The sequence below is a fragment of the Notolepis coatsorum genome (assembly GCF_963971535.1).
Source record: "Notolepis coatsorum genome assembly, chromosome: 16".
In the NCBI taxonomy this organism is placed as follows: Eukaryota; Metazoa; Chordata; class Actinopteri; order Aulopiformes; family Paralepididae; genus Notolepis; species Notolepis coatsorum.
Genome location: NC_140180.1, coordinates 30573563 through 30594224, shown reverse-complemented (window position 1 = coordinate 30594224; position 20662 = coordinate 30573563). Strand labels below are relative to the sequence as shown.

The following is a 20662-nucleotide window of genomic DNA, read 5'->3' as shown; positions in this document are numbered from 1 at the left end:
ATTCCAACGCCTCTCCATCAATGGTGATTGGAGGTGCTGTTGGGACATTGATGCACATCACCTGGGTCTTTTTCTGGTTGATGTAGAGACCAGTTTGCTTTGCTTACCAGAATGTAACAGAAGGATCTTTTGGATATATTTTGCATAACATATGGTTCTTCAAAACAATGTATTCCTAGTAGGGATGTCCGATATTAAAATGTGATATCGGAAAATATCGGTATCGGGTTTAAAAAAATAATAATTTAAATGATTTTTTTTACATTTTTATAACCTTTATTTACCCAGGCAAGCAAATAAGAACAAATTCAGATTTTATTTATTGTCAAAAGTATGCATAATGTGTTAATTCCACAACAAGAGATATGTAATGTTAATGACCTGAAATTATTAAATTTTTTGGGGGGGGGGGGGAACCCTGCATATATCGGTATCGGTTGATATCGGTATCGGAATTTAAGAGTTGGACAATATCGGTATATCGGTATCGGTAAAAAAGCCAATATCGAGCATCCCTAATTCCTAGTTTTGGTTTATACCATGTCAACAGACCATCTCTCTTTATAAATAAGGAATAATTTCTTCTGCATGTCCTGAATGAAGATTTCCTTCTTTCAATTCACCTCCATGTGTTTCGCAAACTCAAAAACTCAACACTAAAATATCAAGAAGGTTAAAGCGGGGCACTGCCACAACGTTTTACGATGGATCCTCATTCGAAAATAATGTAAACAGAACTAAAAGATCTAGTACCACACATTCCTTTTTTGAGATCCTTTAATATTTTAGTATCTCGACATAGCAAAGCCTGGGGGGGATTATGCGATCTGTTGCATGCTTGTGTGAGTCTGTCTGTCTTTCTTTCTGTCCACAGCTAATCTCGCAAACTACTGGGCCCATTTGGATGAGACGTTGCTCAAATGCTGACAGCAGACCAGGGGCTTGGATTCTGGAATATTTTTCATACCGGTCAACGACAAGTATTTAAATACATTTCCATCATTGTCCATTGAAATACATATTCAGTATTAAGTTACACCTTTTGAGTGCAAGATAGCGATACTACATGGGTTTGCTAGTAATCAGCTCTCTGGCACCCATTTACAACATGCCATAGTGAACCTATTGTCATACCTACACATTAAAAACTTTTATTAATACATTTCCATCATTTTCCATTGAAATAAGCCCCACCCCCTTTCATATCTCATGAACCATTTGTCAAAGAGACTTATGGGAGGCGTCAATCACCTTAACTCATTCAGCGCCAAAAACAAGATATCTCGGGGGGCCCATGCGTTGAGTGCCAATAACGAGATATGTCGTTTCTGGTTCCTTTTTCCTTTTTTTGATTATTAACATTCTACATACTCTCGCAGACCTGCCTGTGTCTCCCTGGCACCGCTGCCTACGTTATAATTGCAATGACGATCGAATCCCGACAGGTGGCAGTATCACCTCCCTTTTGAACTGTCTCTGAGTTGTCTCTCAGTGCCTCCGGCTGCAGGAATCCCCTCCCCCTCAAAGTGAAGCAGCACACAGCCATCTGTCCCAGATTTTCGAGGAGGTAACCTATTGTTTTCCGTATTATAGCCCGGCCCAATGCCCACCAGTAATGGCGATCGCGATGGAACTACTGGATTACTCATTTTGGAGTACCTGCTAACAAAGATAACGTCTATTTTAGGTCTATTTGACCAAACCTAAAACATAATTTTGTGTTGATCGCAGACCCATATTTTACCGGACCTAAAACATGCTTTTGGTAACTTTGTGAAGAAACATCTATATGGTATATACCAGTGGAGGCTGCTGACCAAATTTTTTGGTGAAGCACAAATTATTATATTATATTATATATTAAATTATATTTTTTAAACATCCCCAACGCTGCAACACCCCCATTCCTCCCAGGTGTCAGGCTCCTCATTCGCTTCCATTCATTTTGGGGACCATGTTTAAATATCATACTTCTGAAGTATAAACAAACTATACTGCTGTGACGATTTCAATAAAACAGACCATTCTGAGTCAATGGTATGCAAAACTGTACATTGGAATATCTAACACGTATTTAAATTACCACCTTCCTCTGCACGAGGCCACAGATGGGTTTTATGTAACACAAGGACAATGAATGAATGAATGAATGAAAACTTTATTTAACAGATTGCAGAATGGGTACAATACAGTACGGCTCAATACACACAATTGTTAAGGGGATGCAGACCAGTGAAAGACTTTCGTCTTGTTTACATCAGGGTCCCCCATTTTCAATTCATCATAACATGACATACAGATAGACAGTACTGCTACATCTATATATGACATACAGAGATATAGACAGTACTGCTACATCCAGACATTTATGACATACCAGATCTACAAATATACATTACTGTTTAAGAGTACAACGCCTGTCATATAGACCTATATCGTTGGAAACTCTGATTAAGGAGAGGAGAGGAGAGGGAGAGGAGAGGAGGATGAGGAGGGGAGAGGAGAGAGGAGAGGGAGAGGAGAGGGAGAGGAGAGGAGGAGAGGAGGGGGAGAGGATTAGGAGGAGAGGAGGGGAGAGGAGGAGGAGGGGAGGAGAGAGAGGGAGGAGAGAGAGGAAGAGGAGGAAGAGGAGGAGGGAGGGAGGGCCACGGCGGACCATAATAAATCGCTTGTTACCCACAGAAAGGCAGAACACATACCAACGCATGCAGTAAAATACAGCCAATTAAATCATAATCAACACAGACCCGCCCCACACAGCTACTAAATATTAAAAAAAAAGAATTTCACTCACCATTGACAACGTTACTTCTTAGGAGGAAATAGTGTCCCTGTCGCTCCTTGTAAATGAAATCCATCCTTCGCTCTTTTCTGATGAAACGTTCAATGACCTCCTCTGCAGTTGCAAATCCAGCAATGCAACAAACAGCAGTCTTTTGTGATCTAATCGATCCTTCATTTGCGTGAGGATGCTGTCGAAATCCACTAAACATTGTTCTGTTGATGCGTGACACACGTTCCATCTTCGGGACTCCGACAGGTGGTCACTCAGACAGTCACCCAAGCGATTGCCAAAGCAGTGCATTCACCAAAGCTGTGGGCTCACCTATCCTATCTTCCTCTTCTTCTTCTTCCTCTGGGTGAACGTTTCGATGACTTAGCTATTAGCTCACGTTAGCTACAACAAGTTAGCTTACACAGTCCAAGCCGGCAATCACGTCAATTACACTACTAAAAAAAAATATATATCATCAAACGATGCACAATAAGTTCATGAACAATAACAAAACACTCCACCCTGGGCCTGGTAGCTGCGGTGGTAGCCCTTTAGCTACGTTAGCTCCAACAAGTTAGCTTCTTAAACTGAGATAAAAATGATTTTGTAAACAAAGCTGCTGCAGAGCCGCAGGCCACAGAAGAGAAACCATTCTCTGATTGGATCTCAAGGCTGCCAATCATTCAACCTCCGTCCAGCTTCAGAGCAGCAGAGTTGCCACATTCTCTGATTGGATGTCAAGGCTGTCAATCATTCAATCCCCCATTCAATGGCAAGAGTTTAAATGCACGGACCGTGCTTAGATGACGTTAATAGCCTATTTTGATTGGCTATTATTTATTATTTATTTAATCCTGGGTCAACCTGTGTAGCCATCTGCATGAATATTTACTGCAGTCATTACTGCAGTGCAGGCCTGCTCAGAGCTGTAAATTTTGGCAATTTTTGAAGAAAAAAAATTCACTGGCATTTATTTTACAGATGAAAACATTTCTAATAAAAAAAAATTATAATAATAATAAAAAAAATAATATATATATGTAAATTAATAATAATTATGAATTATGAGTGAATTTGTGTTTCACGTGTTGTCATAGAGAAATCTCCACTGGTATATACCTTTGATTTGGAAATAATATAGGTTTCAGGTAAGCAAGCCGAACGATTTGCGCATATGCACATAACACGTCATAACTCCCGTTCCAGGAAAGCAGCCTGGATTATAGTGAAACGAGGCGATCTTTAGCACGGGATAGGGCACAAACGAAGGTACTGTATGTAGACATACACAGTTTTTTCCATGTTGGTGTATAAATAGTGCCTGTCAAAATAGCCATACTATTGTCTCCACAGCTATAAAATATATAGTATATACGATAGCTCCGCAAACATCGTGAAAATTATCAATAACGCATGGCGCCAGGGATTAAAGATAGATGGAGCTCAATGAGTTAAGGTTTTAAAGGATTATTCCACATCATTTCCTGTTTCCAGATAAATATAATAACAGGGTTTTCTTTTCTTTCTATTTAGAACATATTTGAATATATTTAGAAAATTGCCTACTGTAGCTATATGCTGTTTACTTTTGTTAAAACATAATTATGAATGAATGAATGAATGAATGAATGAATGAATGAATGAATGAATGAATGAATGAATGAATGAATGAATGAATGAATGAATGAATGAATGAATGAATGAATGAATGAATGAATGAAAACTTCATTTAACAGATTGCAGAATGGGTACAATACAGTATGGCTCAATACACACAATTGTTAAGGGGATGCAGACCAGAGAAAGACGTTTGTCTTGTTTACATCAGGGTCCCCCATTTTCATTTCATATTGACATTTATGACACTCAACATACATGACATTTATGGCATAGGGACATATAGGTATTTAGTACTGGTACATTTGTGACATATACAGTATTCAAATATACAGTACTGTTACTCATAGATCCTGACAGAGTATATAATATACATATACGGCGGGCAGAGAATATATACATGCGGTGGGGAGGAGACTGTCATAGCAACAGCTATGTGCCTGTGCCCACTGAACCCAACACACATCCCTAATACGCAACTGGTACTATGCTGGTGGCCATTGTGCAAAATGCCAAAATAAATTACCCTCATAATGATTTTATGCCTCATCATATTGGGAAGGAATAAAACCACTGATTTCAATTTCAGGCAAGTAAAGGAAAGGCAGTTTTATGTCGACACAGGTGACAATCTTCAAACAAGTCTTACTTACTGTTTATATTGCCGTGTGTTGATGCTACTGCTCGGCAGAGGAGCCAATAAATAAATCACTCCACTCCTCTATACTGTAAAAAGATAGGGACGTGACAATAAAAGTCTGATCCTGATTCTGTCCTAGTAATACTCTGTGTACGGTATATAGTACATAGTAGTACTCAGTGTATATAGTAAATAGTACACAGTAATACTCAGTGTATATAGTACATAATAGTATGTGTATAGTATATAGTAGTATTCAGTGTGTATAGTACCTATTAGTACTCAGTGTGTATAGTATATAGTAGTACTCAGTGTATACAATAGTACTCAGTGTATATATTATATAGTAGTACTCAGTGTGTATAGTACACATTAGTAATTAGTAGGGATGCTCGATATTGGCTTTTTTACCGATACCGATATACCAATATTGTCCAACTCTTCATTTCCGATACCGATATCAACCGATAATCAACCGATACCGATATATGCAGGGTCCCCCCCCCCCCCCCCCCCCCAAAAAACGGAATAATTTCAGGTAATTAACATTACATATCTCTTGTCGTGGAATTAACACAACATTATGCATACTTTTGACAATAAAAAAAATCAGAATGTGTTCTTACTTGCTTGCCTGGGTAAATAAAGGTTAAATACATTTAAAAAAAAATATATATATATTTTTTGTTTTTTTACCGATAATTTCCGATATCACATTTTAATGCCAATATCGGTAGGCCAATAATATCGGACATCCCTAGTAATTAGTGTATATAGTACACAGTAGACAATACAATCATGCATACTGACAGTGACAGGAGCTCTCCCAAGCACAACCCACCCAGTCCAACACCCACACAATCCTCCTGAGAGGATAACAAAATACATTTCATAAATGTACTACACACACAAAAGAAAAAGAAAAGAAAGAAAGAAAAACAGGAGCAGCTTGTCTGGAGATGAGTGAACAAGGATGACTTAAAGCGGAAAAAATAGGTAATAGATCTGAGTGAGCTGGGAAGATGATGCCAATCAGATGGTGCTTTAAATAGAAAGGCACGTCTACCAACTAACTACCTTGGAGATTCGGGTAGTGAACAAAAAAAAAGTAATCCATATGTCTTAGGCCATATGATGAGCTGTATGGGATTACAAATTGTTTAAGATAAGGGGGATAGTTAAAGAAGATGCATTTGAATATGAATAACAACCAGTGAACATGTGAGTACTAATCAGCATAATATAGTATAGTACTACTCAGTGTGTATAGCATATAGTAGTACTCAGTGTGTAAAGTACTGTACATAGTACTACTCAGATATAGCATATAGTAGTACTACTCGGTGTGTAGAGTACAGTACTGTACATAGTGCTACTCAGATATAGCATATAGTAGTACTCGGTGTGTAGAGTACAGTACTGTACATAGTGCTACTCAGATATAGCATATAGTAGTACTCTGTGTGTAGAGTACTGTACATAGTAGTACTCAGATATAGCATATAGTAGTACTACTCTGTGTGTAGAGTACAGTACTGTACATAGTGCTACTCAGATATAGCATATAGTAGTACTCGGTGTGTAGAGTACAGTACTGTACATAGTGCTACTCAGATATAGCATATAGTAGTACTCGGTGTGTAGAGTACTGTACATAGTAGTACTCAGATATAGTATATAGTAGTACTCGGTGTGTAGAGTACTGTACATAGTAGTACTCAGATATAGCATATAGTAGTACTACTCGGTGTGTAGAGTACTGTACATAGTAGTACTTCAGTGCGTCTTTGGATGGTATTGTGAAAAGTAAAGTTCAGGGCATCTCATCAGAGAGCGTTGTGCGGGAGCTTAGTTTTGCAGCCATGTGACTTGACTGCAGGGTATTTGCCAAGCAAAGAGAACGTCGTGGCTGGCACACTGTCAGGGGGCTGAGCACGCGTGGTGCACAGCCTATGGGAACGGTTTGTAGAGCATATCTTTAGACGGGGGAACGTGCACTAGTGTGAGTGTCTTTTGATGTCATGATGTTGTTGATTAAAAAAAAAAAAAAAAAAAGGGGGGATACAATTATTTGAGAAAAATAAATAGGTTGGTCCATGTTTTCTTTTGTTGTAAGGGGTGTGTGTTTGGAATGAGAGGAATATGAGGGGTTTCTCTACTTTCCTTTCTGGTTTTCATTGAGAGAAATTTCTGGGTTGAGTGGTTGATTGATAAATGTGTGGGAATGAAGACGCTGGAAGCGGGAACTGATCACCAATAAAGGTCAGCTGGTGTTTCAGACGGAGTGACGAGAGTGTGGCACAAGGAAGTGAGACTTTCCCAGGAGACGAAAGGCTACTCATGGAACACCAGCATTTTGTTTGTCACCGGACCAACCAAACCAATGTTTATACCGGATGGACCACCCCGGGAGGACACAGACCATGAGGCAGATTCTGGAACTAATCAATGGTTATTTATCTGTTCAATGAAAACAGTCCTTCTGATCTGCATCTTTTCATTGTTAATATACACTGTTAGGGCTAGAGCTGGAATGACCACACTAACACTACATACAGTAGTAGTACTCAGTGTGTATAGTACATCGTAGTACTCAGGTTGTATAGTGAATAATAGTACCTCAGCTATATAGCACATAGTTGTAATCTGTGTGCATAGTAGTAGTACTCAGTGTGTATAGATAGAAGCATAGTTAGTTAGTTAGGGGGGGGGGGGATAGTCAAATGTTCCACAAAACCTCCACATCACTTTAAATACATTGGCTTCCGGCTCTGATGGTACCTTTCAGGGCAGGCGTGGTGAATTACTGCTGTGTCGTTTCTGTAAATATTGTAATTATTTTGACAACCATACACATATATTTCACCTGAGAAGTGCTCCTGAATAATGGTGGCACATTGCCAGCTGAGCTTTACCCCTGATTCCCTGCTCTCAATCACGGCTCTTTTGAACTACAAGACCTTGCTACGATGAGGAAATATGTCTTTTCCCAACAAACGGACCTGTCAATCAGACGACAGGAAAACAAGCTGGCACCCTAATGCTCTGAAACAAAAATTTTAATTCAGCCTGTTTGACAGGGTAAATACATCAGTCGATGGCACAGACAGCACAGGTTTATGTGTGTATGTGCTCCTCAAAACTGCACAGCCTCCTATATCAGAATCCTGTCTGTAGAACCTGGTTCTGCATTCAACACGGCCGCTGCTGAGTTGCACCACAGCACACTAACCCAGTCAAATGTTGTACACTCCATCTGTCGGTGTGTCAGACGTCCTTGCAGACAGTGGCAGTGCCTTCGACTGGGCCCTTCCTGTCAGACACAGGCCTGTTTACTCTCTCCCCTTCGTACACCCAACGACTGCATCCGCGGTAACCCTGCCATCGATTTGGTGTGGAGGGGAGCTACGTGGACACAAGTTATTCTCATGGCTTAAAACAGTTGAATTGATATTTATTAACTTTTATAGGCAACTCTCACAAAACTAGAAACCGCAGAACCAAGACATAGCTGTGATGTAATCAAGATGCAAGATCAATCAACAGCTGCTCCATTGACAGTGAGAGTGCAGTGTGACTTTGTGGTAGGCTTTACAGAATGGGGCTTTTTCTACACAAATCATCTTTAGTTCTCTAGCAGAAAACCTCCCGGGTGCGCTCACAATAAGCTTTTGCATATTTCTGTGTCTTAATTCCAGGGAAAGAGAGAAGCTCTTCTCTCTCGCTTCTAGTTATAGGGAAAATGTAACCATCCTAGGGAATGGGAGAAGATTATTGAGTGTGATATAATTGTTTTGAGTATGCTGATGACACCAACCAGGCGGGTTCCATCACCAACCAGAGTCCAAGTTCAAGTTCCAACCAGGCGGGTTCCATCACCAACCAGAGTCCAAGTTCAAGTTTCTTTAATAGTTGTCATACAGAAGTACAGAATATTTTTATACAAAATGCGTCTTACTGTTACGCTCCAGAGACTGTGCTAGACAAGATAAGTATGAAATAAAATAGTATAGCATGTAAAATAGAAGTAAAAATAGAGGTCACAGTGTTCAGTATAGACATATGTACAATGTTCGATGCAGAATAGAAGTAACTGAGTTACCATACAATATACAATATACTATGCAATGTACTAATATACAATACTATATAGTGCAAAGCAGATGAGGTACAATTTAGGTACAATTTACAGTAAGGTGTACGAGTTGTAGTGCAAATCCTTTACCAATAAATATAAAGTGTGTTTAGGTGATCTAAAGTGTGGAGAGTGGGTGCTGCCGTGTGTTGTTTGTTTAAAGTGAGTGTGTGCGTGTGGGTGTGTGTGCTGTGTGCATTTGATGGTTGTTGCATAGTGTTTATTGTTCGTTGAGTCCGATACTGTGCTTAAGTACTTGTATTCAGAAAACTACTCTGATACACCCTACCAGCAGCCTCACGGCAACATCTCCTCTCTTCAGCTGAGCAGGTGTGTAATTCCTTCCAAGCACAGGCAGACACAAGTGGGTTTCTTTCTACGGGTTTATTGAAACCTTGTTCCTCCAATCCACCGTGAAAACTTAAAAGAGAAACATAAGCCACGTTAGGTCGACTCAAAACAATAATATACACAGCATGAAAAACAACACGTCAACAAAGCAAAATACAAACAAACACTAAATACCTCGTTGGCTGCATGCTACAAAAAGGGGAATCTTCATTCTTCTGTTCTTGTCAACAGTCATAGTAGCTAAAAGGATTAACCTGTACCGGAGCGCAACTCCGACCATCCCTGCTGCTTGCTCGCAGGTGCCGCAATCAGTCCCAAAAATAAAACGCGAGAAGCCCAACGGGACACCATATATAACAAGACGTCAAAATGAATATACTATAAATTGTAGCAAATCAAACAACAAAGAAAATAAGAAATGCAACATAAATACATTCTCAAATATTACACTAGACTTACAAACCTAAAGAACATATAAATTATGAAAACCATATAATGGCCACAGCTACAAGGTGCGTTAGGCGGAAGAGGAGCAATGTGAGCATTTGAGATATTTTAAGATGAGCCATGATGATGACAGAAGTAAAACAGATGGAGAGCTATGCTCTGCTAGATTGTCAAGAGGAGGGGTGAAAAATAGCTCCTTTAACACAAGCAATTTGTACTGTAAAGATCAAACACGACGCAGAGTTCAAGGAAATTGCTAATGCTAGCAGCAGCGGGACAACAACCAAAATGTCCAAAGACAGTCCACGGGCGGTAGAGACAACATAAGCTCTTATCCAGTACATTGCTCTTGTTCACCAGTTGTTTTCAGTTGTAGGTGATACTGCATTTTGTTGTCTTCTCAAAACCGCCGAGGTACGAGATTCCCAACCGTCACGACATTGTATTACCAAAGATGCATACCTTGGTGAAAAAACACATCAACAGCCTGTTCTCAACATTGACATTTGGACCGGCAGTGTCAACCCGATGTCTCTCATCGGTGTAACTGCACAGTGGATGACTGAGGATTCTACTCTCCAGAGAGTCATTCTACAAGCAAAGCAGCTTCGGGCTTTGCGCGCCATAGCAGGTGCGTTTGATGATGATATGCTTCATACGTGGGACATTCCAAAAAAGTTCTGTTCACGTTGTGCTCCGGCGGGACAACGCCAAAAAACATGATCAAGGCCATGAGTGATGCTGGACTCCCTCTTCCTGCCGCCTGCTGCCGCACCCTCCAGCTGGCTGGTAATGAGGTCTTTTGGCTCAGAGAAGAGGAGCTGATGCGGTGGCAGTCAGAGGCAGAATAGCTGGACATTTTAAACCTTCCGCCTTATCCCTCTCCCGCCTGGAAGACATTCGGTTGCAGCTCAACCAGCCTCTAAGATGACCGGCTGGAACTGCACATACTACATGCCAGTGTTGTATAGTACTCAAGTCCGAGTCCTGGACTGATTTTCAGGACTCGTGACTCGACTTGGACTTGAACTTGGACTCGAGCATTGACTGCATTCAGACTCTGAAGGTGCAGACGAGGACTCGGACTTGTTAATTGATACACTGGAGTAGAAACCTTATTCTATCCGCACTGCCAGCCAGGCCTTTATACGACAGAGAGATTTAGATACAATTGAACAGAAACGGTTCCAGATATATTCATGTTTCTCTGCATATTTTCACACCGCCAACAAAGTTTTTACTTCCGGGAAGTCCGCCATTGATTTACACGAGAGAATCAATAACAAACGTACCAGAGCTAATAACAGGAGTACCAAACGACGAGGCATCATGATTTTACTGCAACGAATGTTATAATACAAGCTTTTCTATACATTTGTCTGATTGAAAACTTTATTAACAGATTGCAGAATGGGTACAATTCAGTACGGGCTCTCTGAGCAAAGGAAGGAACTGAGCTATGAATGACCAACAACAATGATATATGGTCGGGTAAATACGCTGATGTTATTGAATGTGTAACTATAACGTTAATGCCACAAAACGAATGCCTTTGTTAATCATAAGCAACTTTGATGCAGTAGCATGTGTGTGTGTGGGGGCGGGGTTGTGCAGGTCGCTTGACTGAAACTTTTTTCTACTATTAGCGTAATCCTGTCTCTTGAGTCGCTGCATGCATCCTGCCATCTCGCCATGACTGCTTGGCGTGGCCGCGGTAGGAAGAAAATTCCCTTTTTCATGATATTTGACGCCTGATTGGCTCAATTTAGTTTCAATCTGTATGCATCTACAAACCATATTATACCAGGTAGCTGATTGACGGGAAATCCGTCAGACTCCGAATCAAATGGACGGAACTCCGAATCAAATGGACGGAATTCCGTCTCAAGACGGAACGCTTTAATGCCTGTATTCATGTTTCTCTGCACATTTTCATACCGCCAACAAAGTAGCCTACTGGGTCCGTTGTCTCAGAATGGATTTGGTAGCTGTCATTTCTGCGCATCTCCGTAGACTGTGCCACATCTCCGTTTTAAAGTCGTAGTGAAGATTGATTTATATGAAAACGGATTTATGTATAATTGAAACATTTCTTAAGCAAATTCCACGCTATTACGCAATAATTCAGAATTCCGTGTTAATATCTCAATTCTGTGAAATCCTCCATGATTCCGCGACTGTGGATTGTGTCTAGTATGTAACACACACACACACACACACACACACACACACACACACACACACACGCACACGTTAATACATTTTTTGGTGTGTGTACGTTGTGTATGGAATGAGCTAGACGTGATAGCCAGTGTGTGTGTGTGTGTGTGTGTGTGTGTGTGTGTGTGTGTGTGTGTTTTGTGTCAGAGACACTGTCTGCAAGCTGACTGAGAAACAGTGTGAATGTATGAGTGCTGAATCTATTTAAGAAATTGCACCTGGCAGGTGAATTGGCGACAGATGAAAGAGAGGAAAAAGGTGAAAACCCCTTGTGCTCCAGGAGCTACTGGCAGAGAGGGCTGCAGCTATTTAACTCCAGTATTGAGGGTGCACACTCCGAAGGAACTCAAATCCTAGACACATACAGGCAGGAATTAAGCCAAAATATACACTCCCTTAACACGAAACAGGCCTACCATTAAACTAGCGGTGTTGGGAAGAGTTTCCCATAAATAAATCCCAGTCGAAGAGTAACGGACCCGGTGCCTCAAGCGTTCAAGGTCAAGTAAAAGACACAAGGAAAAGGGCTGCAATCCAAGACGTAGATTCTCAACACAAAACACAAATCAGAGCTGAAGTCGAGCAAAGTGCAAGCAAAGTATCCACACATGCATACTGTACACCATGAATCATAGCAGAAGAACAAAGAGAGAGTCGAGCTAATGATAGGATCGGGCACGTCGATACGGATATGACATGTTTATGACCTCTCTCTCCCACGCAGAGAGCACTCTCTTCACCGTTGGCCAATAAAGCACTGGTCATAGCATCCTCCCCGCGCGGACATATTTCTCTCCCTCTATACGTCCGTGTCATGTTTTCCTCCCCCGTTCCCCACTGCATGAATCCTTATATGTATTGTGGCAGATATCCTCCCCCGTCCCATGGCTATGTGAAGGATGGGAGATACTACTGCCACGGGAGGAGAATAAGCAATTAGGCAGCTGATTAGGACTGATATAACACACCTGTGCACAATTACGGTCGTTTTGGCTCTGTACTCCTGCACATTGGGATTTGAAATGGTCCAATGGCTATGAGGTTAGCGTGTAGACTTTTCAGGGTGTTTACATCCATATTAGGTGCACCTTGTACTGTAGGAATTGTAGCCCTTTTTATACATCGTTTTAGGGGAACCAAATTAGATTTGGTAAATTAACATGAACTAATACGAAGTTATCGTATTTAATATTTGGTTGCAGATCCTCGGCGAACCCTTAAAAGGTGCTGTAAGTTGTTTACCGACAGCCATCAGTGATATACAGTATCCCAGTCCCTCCTGCTCTGTAGTAAACAAACACACATTTTTCTGGAATCCCGTTCCCACTTTATCCAATCAGGAGAGAGAGCTCCACACTGCAAAAATGGTGTGACCAAAATAAGAAATACAACTTAGTTATATGCAAATAATGAGCTTGAAACAAGTAAAATAATCTGCCACGAAATTTGGCTTGGAAAAATGTATTGAAATAAGTAAAACATATCTAGGGTTGGGAGAAGGGATACCAGGAAATGTATTTTCTGTTTACTGCAGAGCAGAGGGACTGGGAGACCTAACACTCTATATCAGAGATGGCTGTCAAAATGTATAACTATTTAACACTTATTTTAACAAAAATATACCACTTACAGCATCTTTAAACGGTCCTTCGTGACATAATCTTGTCTTTTTCTGCTAAGCAGTGACCAACGCACCTCAATACATTTGAATGGGGACTTAATGGGATTTTAGTGGACTCTCCATCAGAAAGGCAAACACAGCATGGATATGTAGTTGACTTCTGTAGTGTTATGTTGTCTAGGGTTCAAAGAAAATATAAATCATCACCTTCCTGTCACAATAAGTACCTGGTACAGACAGGTGTGATTTCAGTGACTTTTTCATGTCCAATTTTACTAGGGAACCAATTTTAACAGGACAAAGTCACTGACATTGCACCCATCTGTACTTCCACTTATGAGGATGATCATTTAGATTTTCTGGACAACATAACATTCAGAAGTCAAGTACTGTCCCAAACTGTGTTTTGAGTAATTCTGATGTATTCCACTCAGTAGGGCTGGGCGATATAACGATAACGATAATTATCGCGATATATTTTAATAATCGATATCGAAAAAAAATATATATAAAAAAATATATATATCGAATAAAAAATTTAATTAAAATAATTGTGACCTGCAACAGGGCAGAGACAGTGGACAGACTTGTCTTTCTTGCCTGCAACTTAAAGTAATGGCTTTGCTTGTCCAAATGACAATACTGACCAAATTGAGATTTATTTTTCTCGTCCATTTATTTTGTTTGCTTTCTAATTTAAAATACAGTTTGAAACCGTCTGTACGGGAGCTAGTCACGAGTCACGGTGCACTTTTTTTTTTAAATAATAATTTATACTTATAACAATATCGATAATATCAAATATCAAGTGATATGATATTGTAATTGCGATATCATTTTTGGCCATATCGCCCAGCCCTATTCCACTGTACACATACAATCATATCATGTCCCATTAAAATGTATTGAGGTGCATTGGTCTCTGCTTTGTTAGCAGGAAAGACTAAATAATTTCACAAATGACCACTTAAGGGTTGCATAATTCCAGCTTCATTGATTGCCAAGGATTTGCAACCACATATTAAACATCACAACTTCATGTAGGTTTACGTCAATGTATTAAGTACTCATGGTCTTAAGTACTCATATATATAGTACTCTACTCATGGGGACTATATATATATATATATATACAAGCTGATACAGTACAAGGTTCTCCTGATATGCATTAACGCTGAAATTAAAGCTGAAAGTCTGCACTTTAACCTCACAGTCGTTGTGGAACAACCAACCTTGGATGTGGACACAAGTGCAGACAGGAGACAGGAGACATATTATATTTAATGCAGAGGGTTATATTTAATGCAGAACGGCAGGCAGAGACAGGTGGACACATGGGGAAGCTAACTGGCCTCGCTGGCAGAAAACAGGCAAAACGACTACACGGTTCGCGGCTTCAGAAGACAAAGAGACTACCGAGATAGACTGATGGACCAGTGCTGACTGACGGACTGGGGGAACATACACAAGTACAAAAGGGGGGCGATGGGATGATTGACGACAGCTGGTGATACACAGAGCGCACAAGAGAGACACATCTGGAGGACCTGGGTGGAAAGGAAACACGAGAGGAGAGACCAGGGTGGGTGGGGTGGGCTGGGGGGGACGGGGTTAGTACGGGAGCTGGACGTTACGACCGTGACACATTGTTCCATTTCAAATCCATTGTGCTTGGAGTACAGAGCCAAAAGCACACTGTGAGTGTGTGTGTGTGTGTGTGTGTGTGTGTGTGTGTGTGTGTGTGTGTGTGTGTGTGTGTGTGTGTGTGTGTGTGTGTGTGTGTGTGTGTGTGTGTGTGTGTGTGTGTGTGTGTGTGTGTGTGTGTGTGCGTGCGTGCGTGCGTGTGTAGGTTCAGGAGAAAGTCACAGTCCACGATTAAGGGCTTGTATTACAAGGGAGGACATCAGGGCAGATTAATCTTGAACCATTTTATTGCTGTGGTCAAGACTTTAAAGGTTAGAACGAAGGAAGCGTTGACACATGCAGTAAAAAATATATATATATATATAAATCCAAAAGCCTTTAGAGGGAATAAAGGGGGGAGGAGCAAACATGGCTCCTCCAATTATTGCGCCGCATGCTGTGTTGTTCTCATTTCGTCTTGTGTTGTGAATGCAGCACACGCTCCCTTCGCAGCGGCGCGCTCTGCCCCTCCCCCATAAAAATACTTTATGGACCACGTCTCCTTTAAAGCTCAAGTGCTGGTTCCCCTCGTCTCGGGCGGGTCGTGTCTCTCTATTGACGGTGCCATCTGGGCAGCGTGGCAGGGCCGTTTGAGCTGCACAGTGTGTGACGTTAGCAGGGGCCCCCTGGATATGAATGGGCCATGTCATTCCAGCAGGGTCTGCCATCAGAGCGGCAGGATGATGCACGGCCACTTGTCAAAAGGAAAAAACGCAGACGTGAAGTGCATCTTATCGGGAAGTGTACCGCTGGGTATACGTCTGAGGAACCTGACTGACTGATCGCACAGTCAGACGGGAACGACTGAACCATATCAGGACATCTGCAATTTTTTGCAAAATGGAGGTAGCTGAAGGGGGAAATGCTCTGGCAGAGATCAAACTTTATACAGATTAAGAGGCATGTAATTTCTATTCCCTCTTCTGAACCCATCTATCATTTGTTAGGTTTGACTGAATAGCACATCTACCAGCTGTCCAAAGCCACCTCAGATACCAGATTTATGTCTCCCCTCCACGGAACTGAAAGAAATGCTTCCTTTTCAGGCATAAGAAATTCAAGAAAAAAGGCTCGCCTGGATGGCAGCGCAGCATCTAAACACCATGCAGTAACAGGGTAAAGTACTCGCCCTTACCTATGCAGTAGCAGAGAAGGATTGACAGCACGACAGCCACGCCCACAGCAATCAGGGCGGTGCATCTCCAAGAGCAGTGTTTGGGCGACTTCTTGAACTTGAAAGCCCCCCTAGAGAGGCTGTTTCTGGGTAAGGGGCGGGCTGGGGTGGAGTACACCGCTCCCGTTGCCATGGTGTAACCAGGGGTCGCCGTGCCGAAGAAAGGGGTCGTCCCTGTGCCCGTTTTAAACAGGAAGTGTCTATGAAAAAGAAAAGAAACAGAGAAAAAATATATATCAAACAAACTGTCAAAACCCTTATAAAATACTATAGCAATTCTATGATCAGAGATAAAAATTTGATTTGACAGGTAATATCCAACGGGCACACTGATACTAGTCACATTTCATCCCCGTACTCCAAAGCTGGATTTTTGAGTACCATTTCCCTAGAATAATATGTACAGAACGGTTCCCGGGAGGAATGGGGCTACAGTGTGATATTCTTTCTAATCCTGACATTGTGAGAGGTGAGTAAAAAGTACCTCGTAAAAGCAATCATCTCCCACTTGCCCTTTCACAACTGTGCCTTGCTAATAGCCCATTATACCTGCGGTAATTAAGAGGCTTTAATCAAATGCACTACGGAGAAATTGTCCTATTAACTTTTAAACCCCACATGAAAACCCCTTAAGTAAATGAATTAAGCCTTGTTGCGACAATACTTGCAGATTAATAGCCAAATGCCTTCAGGTTTGGTCAGGGAAATGCAACAGATTAATCACGCATCACAATGTTCTCCTAATACAAGTACCGAGAAGGTTTAGCCTAAAGAGTCTTGTAAAAATTTTTACCACAAATATCTAATCACATTGTATTTTAGTCTCTCTCTCTCTCTCTCTCTCTCTCTCTCTCTCTCTCTCTCTCTCTCTCTCTCTCTCTCTCTCTCTCTCTCTCTCTCTCTCTCTCTCTCAACAAACAAAACTAAAACATTTAACTGATGAATTATTTGTGAAGCATCCATCAAGTCTCCACACGGATTTAAAAAAATGTATCCTCGTGTTAAATTTGCACTCAAGGAGATCAAGGAGGCCCTCGTGTACATAACCTACAAGCAACAGCCGAGACCTGAGAATCCGAGCATTAGTAGCCCTTTCAAAATAAATTGTTTGCTGCTCATATTTCAGCTGCTTTCTGCATCCCCAGGCCATGTTCCTGGCCTGCGAAAAAAGAAGAAAATCTGATCAATTGCCGACTAAGAACAAATGGCAGCTTCGGATGGTCCGGCTCCTCTAAGCCCACACTGACACGCGGCGTCATGGACAGACGGGGGATCTCAGCTAAAGGTTACCGCGTGTCAGTCTGGAATGTCAATGTCTGCCGTGTGAAAAGAGCCATGATGCACCGCTATGTGGCACAGTCGGTATTGTGTCAGCAGCAGTCCACTGTGTGTGATAATGCAGCGGGGTACGGATTGAGGTCAAAACTCACACATGTCTCTGGGAGAGAAAGAGATGGGAGATAGATAGACAGACAGACAGACAGACAGACAGACAGACAGACAGACAGACAGACAGACAGACAGACAGACAGACAGACAGACAGACACAGGCCTGTCAATCCTGGGAGTTATGCAAAAGTGTACAAGATGTGATGAGGTGTGTTGACAGACAGGGAGGAGGGCTAGTGCGCTCATGTGTGTGTGTGTGTGTGTGTGTGTGTGTGTGTGTGTGTGTGTGTGTGTGTGTGTGTGTGTGTGTGTGTGTGTGTGTGTGCAGTGTTTCCCCTGTAATTAATAATAATTACAATGAGAAGGCAAAAAAACAAAACAAAAATAACACCTAATATCCATTCATTTGGAAATCAATAATCATTTGCACTTGGGAGCCTCTGTGAGGCGCTGTGCCGAAACGTGAGTCCACCTCTGCACCGTTTCCAGGGAACCTCTTGACGCAATGCGAGTGCCTCGTAGATTGTTTCACATTTTCTCATGGAACCATATAATGCTGCTGTATTTGTCTTGTTTCTCTTGTTTGCACGACCTAAGTACCAAATCTGAATCTGCTACTATAACGATCGATTTCTTAGTTAGAGGGGCTGCATTTGCTAAAGGGCTAAATAGCCTGATAATCAATTAAGTTGATTAACGTTAACAGATTCCGAAATCTAGCAATAACGTTACCAACCGGGAACAGCCATTAATTATTTACAAGGGCTTCTAATAATGTAGTAACATAGCGTTGCTGCACTTGTGTGTGTGTGTCCATGCGTGTCCGCCGTGCGTGTCTGGCCTTTGATCCATCAAGCTAAGATAGATATAGTGGATTCCCGGGTCTGAATCTCCGCTCTATCACACATTTTGCCACTTTACTGGTAGGTCATAAGAGCAGGCTTTGCAATGCCAGTAAGCTCCCACAGTAAGCACAAAGTTTACTTATGTTGTCCTTTTACACAACACAACACCTTCAAACTAAGTACTGGTGTCATAAATGTAAAGGCTGGTAGCAGATTTGTTGAGAGTGACTCAGTATGGGCGGGGGAGTGCTCATCCATCAGAGAGAGAGAGAGAGAGAGAGAGAGAGAGAGAGAGAGAGAGAGAGAGAGAGAGAGAGAGAGAGAGAGAGAGAGAGAGAGAGAGAGAGAGAGAGATGAGAGGAGAGAGAGAGAGAGAGAGAGAGAGAGAGAGAGAGAGAGAGAGAGAGAGAGAGAGAGAGAGAGAGATGAGAGAGGAGAGAGAGAGAGAGAGAGAAGAGAGAGAGAGAGAGAGAGAGAGAGAGAGAGAGAAGAGAGAGAGAGAGAGAAGATAGAGAAGAGAGAGAGGAGAGAGAGAGAGAGAGAGAGAGGAGAGAGAGAGAGAGAGAGAGAGAGAGAGAGAGAGAGAGAGAGAGAGAGAGAGAGAGAGAGAGTGAGAGACTGAGAGAGAGAGAGAGAGAGATCAGGTATGGAGATGGCCTTGCACAAGCAATGATATTATGTTTATTATTGTGTTTGATCTTGTAACGCGTGAGACAACAAACACAGCCGTCTCCAACACTAGTGTAATGTGGTCAACAAGCACACAGTGTAAACTAACTTAGGGCCCAAACTATTAGGATATTTCAACGTTGCTATTTTAGAAGGCATCGTTTCATACTCTCTTCTTTTTTACTCATTAGGCCTAGTTCATTGCCTAATAGATTAGTCTTTAGTCAGCCCTTTCTTATCCTTATTCAGAATATGATTTATATCCGAGTTTTTGATCATGTAAAAAAAATTACGAATACATATACTGTATATCAATCAGGACGATTATATAAAAAAACACTTTAGATGGTATTGGGCTGGTGGTGAAAAGAGCCCTGGTACCACCTAGGAGAAACACTGGAGTGTGTGTGTGTGTGTGTGTGTGTGTGTGTGTGTGTGTGTGTGTGTGTGTGTGTGTGTGTGTGTGTGTGTGTGTGTGTGTGTGTGTGTGTGTGTGTGTGTGTGTGTGTGTTTGTGTGTGTGTGTTTGTGCCTGCGGGCATGCATCTAGAGTCGCTATTACGGTAGCTGGTAGTGCTTCTAGGCATGCATGTGTGTGTGTGTGTGTGTGTGTGTGTGTGTGTGTGTGTGTGTGTGTGTGTGTGTGTGTGTGTGTGTGTCTGCATGTACACACGTCTCAGCGTGTACAGATGCGATGGGGGGAGACAAGCTTGTAAGTATCTCCAGGCTATCTGATTACTTGTTTCTGTCACGATAATGTAATTATAATATCCAATTCTAAGATAATGCAATGAAACTGACCAGACGTATATTGTAAGCACTCATGACAAGCGTACAACCATAGAGTAGTTGGTAAATTATTGTGAATTGGGTGTAGAGGTCATGCAACACTACAAATCTGTTTCACCAGATACCTTAGGATTGGAAGCTATTCTGGATATAAATTATAATACAAATCAATACAGAAATACATATATATATATATATATTTTTTTTTTATTTATATAATGTAAATAAAATACATACGATATATTTTTAAAGACATTGGAGTATACGTGGTGTAGTTATTAAGATAAACAATAGCTTATACAGTACA

At 41.5% G+C, this 20662-nt stretch overlaps 1 protein-coding gene across 2 annotated transcripts in view; it reads right to left on the bottom strand.

The window, feature by feature from the left end:
• The window catches only part of LOC311242845 (teneurin-3), a gene marked incomplete at its 3' end in the record, with an annotated part of 138523 nt that extends 121711 nt beyond the window's left edge, over nucleotides 1–16812 (bottom strand). For both annotated transcript variants that reach the window (XM_084331897.1, XM_084331898.1), the window contains exon 1: nucleotides 16626–16812. In XM_084331897.1, coding sequence (XP_084188023.1) covers nucleotides 16626–16797 — 172 coding nt within the window. In that variant the 5' untranslated portion in view covers nucleotides 16798–16812. The remainder of the gene's footprint in view (nucleotides 1–16625) is intronic.
• Between the last annotated feature and the right edge of the window lie 3850 nt (nucleotides 16813–20662).